We start from the raw sequence: 9,789 nt of genomic DNA, 5'->3' as shown, positions 1-9,789 counted from the left end.
TGACCCCTTTTTGTTTCCAAGGCGAGTCCCCATGTGCTCCCTTGTTCTCTCTTGTTCTATCCAATCTGGAATAGTCCAAAACTGCTCGATCTACATTCCAGGGATCGTTCCTATGGTTCTTTCCTGGTAGAATATCCTTTCTGACCGGACATCATCGACATCCGCCCCTTTTCTTGTTTCCAGCTGTAAGTTACAGCCACCAGCATTGTTTCCGTTCCTTAAGTCCGAAGTGGACTTTAGATAGTTACATCCGTCCGATTGTTACTTCCAGATGTACTTCTAAGAGTTGTTTCCGTCTTTTCAACCAATATCGAAGAAATCAATAAATTGCTAGTAAAATCAAGTGTCCCCATGTTTGCTACAAGTATTTGCGAGTGAGACAAGGCCTATGCAAATGAACGAAGATTTTTTTAAAAGGCTGCTTCATCGGTTTCTACAGGTTTCGGAACATCGAAGACTCTCGTCTATAAGGTAATTCGTACTTTTCGTACTTCGGATAACCCGCAAATAGACCCGCGCTTTGACTAGCAGCTTGGGCTTGCTCTAATCCTCATATTATGTTCCCATTTTGATTATATTATATATAAAAATGTTAAAAATGTGTTTATTTAGGTACTAGTAGAGTATATCCGCGATATCGTCACGGAGCATAGAATGTAATTGGTCAAGATTGACAACAAACTCATGGGCCCTTGCGGATGTGATATCGCATTCTAGATGGATAGTGATGTTTGGATGATAACCCTTGTTGGCAAAGAAAGGAGAGATGCCGGTGGAAGCGTTCGGAGCGTTGTTATACGTGAACTCTGCTAATGGAAGAAGTTCGTCCCAATTGTCCTGCTGATAATTGCAGTAGATTCAGATGTACTGTTCTAAAGTTTGGTTAGCACGTTTGGTCTGTCCGTCGGCCAAAGGGTGGTATCCAGAAGTGAAGTGAAGCTTCATATCCAGAGCAGTACCTAAGGAGCGCATGAATCGAGAGACAAATTCGGAACCACAATCGGAAGTGACATGATTCGGAACCCTGTGTTTAGAGAAGACATGAATAATGAAGATGCGTGCGAGCTGTTCGGAAGTGATAGTAGTGTCGGTTGGAATGAAAATGGATTGTTATGACTAGGATGGAATTATAGCCATTAGAATTCAGGAGTTCTTCGATGAAGTCCATGGATATAGAATCCCATGGACGGGCCGGAACCGGTAGAGGCTGAAGCATACCATATGGTCGATGTCTCGGAGACTTGTTCCTATTACAGATAACACAGGACTTAACATAATCACGGACCAATTCACGGATCCGTGGCCAAGTGTACTGTCGGCGGATAGTCTCTAGGGTACGATTCTGACCGAAGTGTCCAGCTAGAATATGGTCATGAAAGATGCGGAGGACCCGGAGTTGGAGATCCTTAGCATCTGGAACGTAGATTCGTTCATCAAGACGAAGAAAACCAGACTCATCTAAAGACCAACAGGATTTCTCAGGATCTGTAGCAGACCGGAAATGTTCCCGAAGGGATTCGTCTTCTGACTGAGCTGTTCGGATGTCTTCGTGAAGTCGTTCAATGTCCATAATGACACTAGCGCAAAGGACAGGGCCTTCAAGGAAGGTAGCATGGAGGGAGGAGGAGAGTTGTTCTTGTGTAAAGACTGGACAGAAGTTATGAGGATTAAGACTGGCATAAGCGGTATCCCCCTCTTTAGGATAGACGTCCCATCATCTAGTAAGAGCGTCCGGTTTAGTTCCGAGACGTCTGGGATGGAAACAAATAACCATGTTAAAATGAGAGATATATTCAGACCACCTAACTTGCCAATGGGTAAGAATCTTGGTAGAAGTGAAATATTCCAAGTTCTTATGATCTGTAACCACGTCAACTGGATCTCCAGAACCCTCCAAGTAATGTCGCCACCGTTTGAATGCTTCAAATATAGCAAGAAGCTCCTTGTCGTGGACGTCGTAGTTGAGTTCAGGAGGCGTGAAAGTGCGTGAGTGGAAAGCAATAGGGTGAATCTCACCATCCTCGGTCCAAAGGGAGAGGATTGCAGCTAATGCATAATCGGAAGCGTCGGTCTCCAGAATGATTTCCTGATCAGGAAGCCAGTGCGTAAGTATAGGAGCATGAGTAAAAGCTTCCTTTAACGTTTCAAACGCTTTCTGACATTCGGGACCAAAATTCCATTTGATCTGCTTCCAGGTGAGGTGGGTAAGAGGGACAGTGATGGCACTATAATCGTAAATAAAGCACCGATAGAAATTGCAAAAACCAAGGAAGGATTGGATATCCTTGATCTTACGCAGCAGAGGCCATTCAGTAATGACTTTGACCTTTGCCATGTCCATTCGCAAGCCTTCGGGGGAGAGAATGTAACCAAGGTATTCAATGGTATCTGTGTGGAAGTCGCATTTCGAAGCTTTACAGTAGAGTCCGTTCTTTTGGAGTCTACGGAGTACTTCCTTAACATGCTCCCGATGGGATTTGAGGTCGTCCAAGTAAATAAGGATGTCATCCAAATAAACAAGGACATTGACATCAAGCATGTCAGAGAAAATATCGTTAACAAAGCGTTGAAAAACAGATGGAGCATTGGTTAAACCTTCCGGCATAACATGCCATTCGAAGGATCCATAATGAGTCCTGAAAGCGGTTTTTGGTTTGTCTCTGGCAGCGATCCAGATGAGATGATAAGCATGACGTAAGTCTAGCTTGGTGTAAATCTGAGCCCTCTGAGGTGAGTCTAGAAGGTCAGATATAAGAGGAAGCAGATACTGGTCTTTCTTCGTGATCTTGTTTAGGCCACGGAAGTCGATGCATAGGCAGAGATCACCAGACTTCTTCTTGACAAAAAGAACTGGAGCACCATAAGGGGATTTCAAAGGAGTGATGAGTCCAGCACTGAGATGTTCGTCTATGAAGTCTCGAAGTGCTTTGAGTTCAGCTGTGGAAAGAGAGTAGATCGGTCCGTAAGGCAGATTCTGTTACATCCATGCCGGACCGATCCGGACCGATGTGTCACAATCACTTCATTCTATTCTTACTTACTCCACTTACCTTAATCTCTGTACTACCCATTAAAGCCTAGACTATCGGCTTGGGAGTCGGCAGTCCGAATGCGGATCCGACTATTGGATCCGTCTCGGACCTTGTACATTTCTATCCTATATAAGATGTATGACCTAGTAGTTACATTCTTTAGAATTAAACTCGACTCTGGTTTCCCAGTGACCTGGTCTAAGGCAGTTCGACTCAGGGAGCCGTTGTCCAATAACTTCGGCTACTGTCAAGACTCCGTCATTCTCTTCCCTATCTCCTTCACTCTCCTCGTCGCTCCCCGACACACTCCAATCAACTCCGTTTCTTTCCTCTCTTCATCTTAGATTATTCTTCATCTAGTATATCCTTCAGTACATATCTTATATCTTATCTTATCGTTTCTCCCTTCGGTTCCGTTGGTTCCAAGTCATTCTGCACGTCCTTAACAGATTCGAACCATCCTCTAGATTGATTTTAATATCGTAAGGTCTATGCGGGGGGAGTTCCCCGGCTTTCGACTTGGAGAAAACATCAGCGAACTCATGATACTCCGTAGGAATACATGCAAGATCCTCATCAGATAAATCCAAGGCTCTTCCGGTCATCGACTTTTCCATTGTGTCTACCATCTGCATGGTATAAGATCGCGCACCTGATTGCTTCGTAGCGTTCAAGTAAGCATGAGCGGAGATGATGGAAACCAGCGGAGTCGAGTTGGAAGGAGTGTTAAGAAGATCTGTATAGGAGTAAATAGGCTCAAAAGAAAAGTGAGAAGTTTTAGAAGCATAGCGGAGTTTAGCCTGTTGGCGTTTGCTCAGGCCCGCCGGAATGGATTTGTCTGAGTCCTCGACAGAGAAAGTCGGACGGTCAGCCAGATTCGGAAGCGTGTTGGTTCGGAAAGTGATACTGTTTTCAGACCAGTCAATCAACGGATTGTAGCGGTTGAGCCAGTTGTATCCCAGAACTAAGTTGCAAGTAGAATCTAGAGAAGTGACATAAAAGTCGATTAGAATGGTTTTGCCTGTAGAGAACTTCATCAGAAGCAAGGCAGATGATGTAATAACGGAGCCGATGGAACCGTCAAGTAATCGTAAAGATATAGGTGAAATAGGTATTGTATGTACTAGATTCTTTGTCACAAAGCCTTTATCAATAAAGCAATGGGAAGAAGGCCAAGAAATTATATGTATCGGATGTAAGAGGAACCGTAAGCAAATTAGAAGAAGAGAGCGCAGCTGCGTTGAGTGTAACCTCAGGATAGACACAATCCGGTGCAGTGCAACTCCGAGCTTGTGTTGAGGCATCGGAGTTGCAGCCTAGTTTCCCAACTTCTCGTTGGACTTGGCCTTCTCCGGAGTAGAAGAAACTGTCGCTGCACAGGCTTTAGCATCCTTCACAGTCTGATTAGTCTTCTTCTTTTGACAATCCTCAACTTTATGTTTACCCAACCCACAGTAACTACACAACCCTTCCTTCAACCGTCGGGCCTTCTCGTCGGCGTTGAGTTTTCCATCCATTCCTAACTTCTCCAAGAATGGGAGATGGGGAGCGGCCGAGGCCGAAGCGGAAGTGTTGGAAGTGGAAGAGTTCGAGGTCTGTCCTTTGCCTTTCAGCTTGGACTTGGATTGCGAAGAGGAAGAGGAGTTATTGTTGGAAGTAGAGGTAGAGGAAGAGGATTGTTTCAGAGTAGAGCTGGAATTGGAGTTGGAGTTGGACTGGCGGTTAGCTCAGGATTTTTCAGCCTCGCGCTGCCAATAGCAAAGATCTACGGCTTTAGCAGCCGCTTTGAGAGGATGATACAACACCAGCTTCCTGCCGGCGATGTTACTAACTCTGTCCTTTAGACGTTCAGGAAGACCCTTGTAAAAGGCATGCTGAAGAGCGGAGTCGCTATAACCAATTTTAGCTGCGATGTTGTTGAATTTAGTAATATACGGCGCGATCTTCTCGTTCGACTGCATAACCAAGTAATCCAACTTATCCGCCGCTTCTCCGGCGGCATCCACTTGACCAAAGTTAGTTTGGAGTTCTACTACCCAAGCTCTGTAGCTAACCATCCAAGCCGGCGGATCCAGCTCGGAAAACTCACTACCTAACAAATCAGGTTCAAAGCAGTCGAGAGCTATACCACGGAGGAAGGAAAGTCCATAGTTGACTTCGGAAGTGGAGTCAACGAAGGACTTGGAGAAATAATTGAACTGGAGTTGTAGACCAGTGAGGAAGTTTTTGAGTTTGGTGGGGTCGGAGCCGTTGAAGGTTTCGGGGTCCTTCGGTTTGGCACCTTTCTTCAGTTTTGCTTTTTCACATAGCATTTGCTGAAGCAGAAGATTGTGAGTGGTGAGGTAGGTAGCATAAGCCGAAAAGAAACCCTCGGCTCCGCCGTCTTGTGGTGGACCATGACCACCACCTCCTGAGCCACCGATCGGAGGATCCGACGGATCCTCGTCGGGGTCAGTACCATCGTCAAAAGATTCATCCTCGTCGTCATCTGCTCTACCCTTGCCTTTATTCCTCCTCGGTGTCTCCAGAACCTCCTCAATGTGCATTTCAGAGATGATCGGAGATTGTCGGGGGGTGCGTTGGTTGGAGCTGCGATTGCTGGAAGAGCGTCGGGGACGATTGACGGTACCTTGGAGTTTGCTCGGAGATAGTAAAGTATTGCATGGGTCGTTGGAATCAGAAGCATAAATGCTACTGACCCTTTGTGAAGAACTGGGAACTTGAAGATGGGATATACAAAGATGAGACCCGACATGGGTCATAATCAGAGTAGGATGGGAAGGAAACATAGAATCGAAGATCTTGAACTGATCAGAGACATCGTCCGGAGTGAATGACATTTCGACTCAAGAAAAAGAATTAAACTACTGTTAAGGACGTGCGGAATGACTCGGAACCGAATGGAACTGATAACAGAAATGATAAGATAAGATATAAGATATGTACTGAAAGATATACTAGAAGAGAAATGATCTAAGATGAAGAGAGGGAGGAAATGGAGTTGATCGGGATGTGTCGGAGAGTGACGAGGAGAGCGGAGAAGATAGTGAGGAGAATGACGGAGTCTTGACAGTAGCCAAAGTTATTGGACAACAGCTCCCTGAGTCGAGCTGCCTTAGACCAGGTCACTGGGAAACCAGAGTCGAGTTTAATTCTAAAGAATGTAACTACTAAGTCGTACATCTTATATAGGATAGAAATGTACAAGGTCCAAGACGGATCCAATAGTCAGATCCGCATTCGGACCGCCGACTCCCAAGCCAATAGTCTAGGCTTTAATGGGTAGTACAGAGATTAAGGTAAGTGGAGTAAGAAAAAATAGAATGAAAGTGATTGTGACGCGTCGGTCCGGCATGGATGTAACAGTAAGGATAGGAAAGGATAAAGGAGAACCAAGGATAAAGGACAGAGGACAAAGGACAAAGGACAAAGGACAAAGGACAAAGAACAAAGAACAAAGGACAAAGGAGATCAAATTCTAGGGAACTATCTACCACTAAGTACTCCTTATATACCTATCTAATAGAAAGGGTTGTACTCTTATACTAATGACCCCTTCTCTAAGATTAGGAGTACTTTCCTATGAATCGACCCATTTCACATGATATCTCCCTTGATTGTATGTGCATTCGGTTCAGTTCAGCACAGTTTGTACCAGTTTGGGCTTTGATGGGTCAGCAGGAACCATTCAGGGACACGGTTCAGGCCGAAAACCTGACCCAAACTGGTTAAACTGCAGTTCCTGAGTAAGTGAAAATATATTAAACTTTCTGTGACAATGATGGCAAATAACATCACTTAATGTGACAGTGATGTGATATTTCTTGTGACTAATAGGTACAAGTGACCCATTGGGTCACATGGTTCGAAAACAAGGTTTCTTGGGCCGAAACCGTTCTATATTTTGTTTTTTTGGCAAACCGTTTATGGAACCATTTTGGCAATTCAGTTCACAGTTCAGTTTCAAACTGGCACTAGCCTGAACTGATGAGAACACTACTGTAGATTGCGCATGTTATCGGAATCAGCGACAGCAGAGAAAATTCCCAGAGATTTGCAAAAGGTTTGCATTCTAGTATACCACTTGCCACAATAGGCTGCTTGTGCTGATAGTAGTATAAGCCCAGCTCTCCCCTCGAAGCCACTCAGTTCGATCCCGGTCTATGATGCTGATCCAGTGACGGCTCTAGACTATGTCCACAAGAAAGACACCAACATAAATGTACTACAACTCAGCCGCGAAGAGGTAGCATACATCGAAAGACTCGGAGGGAGATCGACAGCTGTTTCAATAACTGTAGGCCGTTTTCAATAAATTTTAGATGATGACCGAGCGTTCCCACCCCATAAATGATATCATAGCACCCATGTCTGGAGAAGAATGAGGAGTTGGAGAAAAGACTTGTAAGATTATGTGTGACCTCAATTTCGAAGGAAGGAATCAAATGTAATGACACACGAGCATACACGCCTCTACAATACTCACTGAACGTGATACTAGAAAACGAGCGTGAATTTAGTACTATAGTTCCAGACATAATACGTCAGGTCGTTATCAGTCGTAGCTCGCCATGAACATGAATGGCGTACCAACCGTCCCTCATATCGCAAACATGTTGTCGCTTCTACGAACTACACTCCGCCTCATGGCTGTCGTGGAAATCCATCGCAATTCCTCCGTAGACGTCCCATGTCTGAAACTCGAGTATTGCGTCACCAGGGGCATTCCAATCAAAGACATCAACACTGGTCGTATCCGAGTCCGATTCTGAGGCAGCATCGCCGGACGCATTCCAGTCGTTATCAGATATCCAGAACGTTGAGTTAATGCGCTTTTGCTGATGATTACAATCTGGTTTAGTGGGAGTAGGAGGAGTGACTACGATCCCAAGCAAAGCCTTGGAAACTGGTGGTAAGAGTATGACCGGGGACTCGCACATCGGTGTCCGTTCCACATCCGTTTCTACCAAGTCACAGCTCGCCTCTTCCCCTCCAAGAACTTCTTCGAGCCTAAACACCTCTGGTGAGCGAGAAACCGATCTTGAAGCCACTGAGAGAGTTTGGCCACCGCGACGATACACAGAAAAGTTATCGAGGTCTTCGAAGAACGCGAAGCCAAACATAGTTTCAAGTTCAGAGCAGTAGTAAGAATCAGACATGGAGTGAAAAGGATCATTGTGGAGACAGAAGTCCTGTACGTTGGCGGGGTCCTGCGAAGCTTGTTTCTTGATTTGCGAAGGCACGGAAACGTCCTGCACATTGGTTATGTTTGAGAATGGAACAGGATTAGAACGAGAAAAGAGCGTGGAAGATTTAGTAGTGGGCATGATAGTGATGGTCAGTGGACAAGTGTAGTACTGGCTGGCGGGTCGCCGGCACGCAGATTACTGCGGATTAATTATAGATATACTCAGGTTGCTTGGCCACATTACTCACCAGGCGCAGTTCTTTTTCTCACCGATTTAGAGCTGAAATGATCATCGACAGCAAGTCCATGGATCCTCCTCCGCCGTATCTTCTGCAACCGCCGCCGCCCCCTTTCTCAGCTATCCCAGCCAAATCGAGTCTTAGAGCTCAGAGGGCAAGCTTCTCTACATTGCCAGCGCACATCCTACTTCAGATAGTTTACTCCACTTTCCCTCAATCAGACGGTCTCTATGACGGGCAAAGTAAGTTGGAAAGGCAAAGAGAGAATCTGCATTGGATGGTCACTTCTCTGAGGCTAGTTAACAGGGCGATCTATATCGGTATGTTCTGCTGTATGGTTTTCTCAGAGGTGTCGTTCGACTTATTCTTTGTTTGACTTCCAGCGAGTATGCATATCCTGCGTTCAACTTATATACCGGCGTATGACTCTCTCATTCGCCCACCATATACATCGGATCCATTCCCGTCTGACCTGGCCGGGGTCGGGTCGGATTCCATCATCATAGCCAATCATAGGGAGCTTTCTACGCTCGACCATTTCATTGCTCTTCTGGCACACGAAGACCTTTACCTTGACGCAACCTCACTCCATCTCCCACGGGAAGAAGCGTATAAAGACCTATTCGATCTAGCACAGCCAAGGAGTCGGCTGGAGGATCTAATCAGAGAAGAAGGAGAGAAAGCTGGCCTTATTTACACGGGTGAACGGCCGCCACCGTCTCCTTCACCTCCTATGACGGCAGATGATCTAACCCCAAATCCAAGGATAGTATTGGAAGACACTCCAGTTCCTGGAGCCTCGGTTCATCCTACTTCCTCACAATCAGCTTCTCCGACGAAACCTTCTTTCAACCCTTTCTCCAAGTCGTCGTATCTTGCCCTAGCCAAAGACAAGATACGTCGTCGTTCCACGTCCAAAACGCCTCCGTCACCATTGACGCCTACCTTTGACGGACAACAGGTCCAAGGCCAAACGAGTCAACCATCCGATCCGGAGCCGCTCCCATTTGCTCAATTATCTGTTTCTTTCTCTCCTCGGAAGGTGGGGCTTGTCTTGATCATTACTACCACGACGGCGGGGTCATTCCAAGGGCAAGACTTTGGTGCATTGAGTTTGAGCATCACTGGTCCGAAGGACGGGGGTCGCACCTTGAAGAAGAATTTGGTAGAACTTTCCAGACCTCGGGAAGAAAAACTCGAGATTACTGCCAAGAGAGTTGTCAGAAGTTTACGAGAAGTTCTATTGGAAGATACATGATGTGGATTGGACCATAGTCAAATGATTTGGACAACTGGAAATGCCGTCCTTTATTATCTTTATCAACCATGC

The 9,789-nt window shown here is 45.7% G+C and overlaps 2 protein-coding genes across 2 annotated transcripts; one reads left to right on the top strand and one right to left on the bottom strand.

Moving 5' to 3' along the window:
• Positions 1-7,404: 7,404 nt before the first annotated feature.
• Positions 7,405-8,482, bottom strand: E1B28_002611 (uncharacterized protein). The gene is made up of 3 exons (XM_043159539.1): positions 8,469-8,482; positions 7,623-8,419; positions 7,405-7,554 (listed from the first exon to the last, which is right to left on the bottom strand). Exon 2 carries the CDS (start codon positions 8,357-8,359, stop codon positions 7,658-7,660), a length of 702 nt encoding a protein of 233 aa, XP_043003142.1. The 5' UTR covers positions 8,360-8,419; positions 8,469-8,482; the 3' UTR covers positions 7,405-7,554; positions 7,623-7,657.
• Positions 8,483-8,505: 23 nt separating this feature from the next.
• Positions 8,506-9,717, top strand: E1B28_002610 (uncharacterized protein; the record flags this gene model as incomplete). The annotated part of the gene is made up of 2 exons (XM_043159538.1): positions 8,506-8,779; positions 8,843-9,717. The coding sequence occupies 2 exons, from the start codon at positions 8,506-8,508 to the stop codon at positions 9,715-9,717; spliced, it is 1,149 nt and encodes a 382-aa protein (XP_043003141.1).
• Positions 9,718-9,789: the final 72 nt, after the last annotated feature.

This window comes from Marasmius oreades, chromosome 10 (assembly GCF_018924745.1).
Source record: "Marasmius oreades isolate 03SP1 chromosome 10, whole genome shotgun sequence".
In the NCBI taxonomy this organism is placed as follows: Eukaryota; Fungi; Basidiomycota; class Agaricomycetes; order Agaricales; family Marasmiaceae; genus Marasmius; species Marasmius oreades.
Note: the sequence above shows the minus strand (reverse complement) of the source record. Positions and strands in the feature narration are given on the sequence as shown.

Coding starts and splice junctions, on each gene's coding strand:
- E1B28_002611 (XM_043159539.1), bottom strand. CDS start 8,359: ATGCCCACTACTAAATCTTCCACGCTCTTTTCTCGTTCTAATCCTGTT.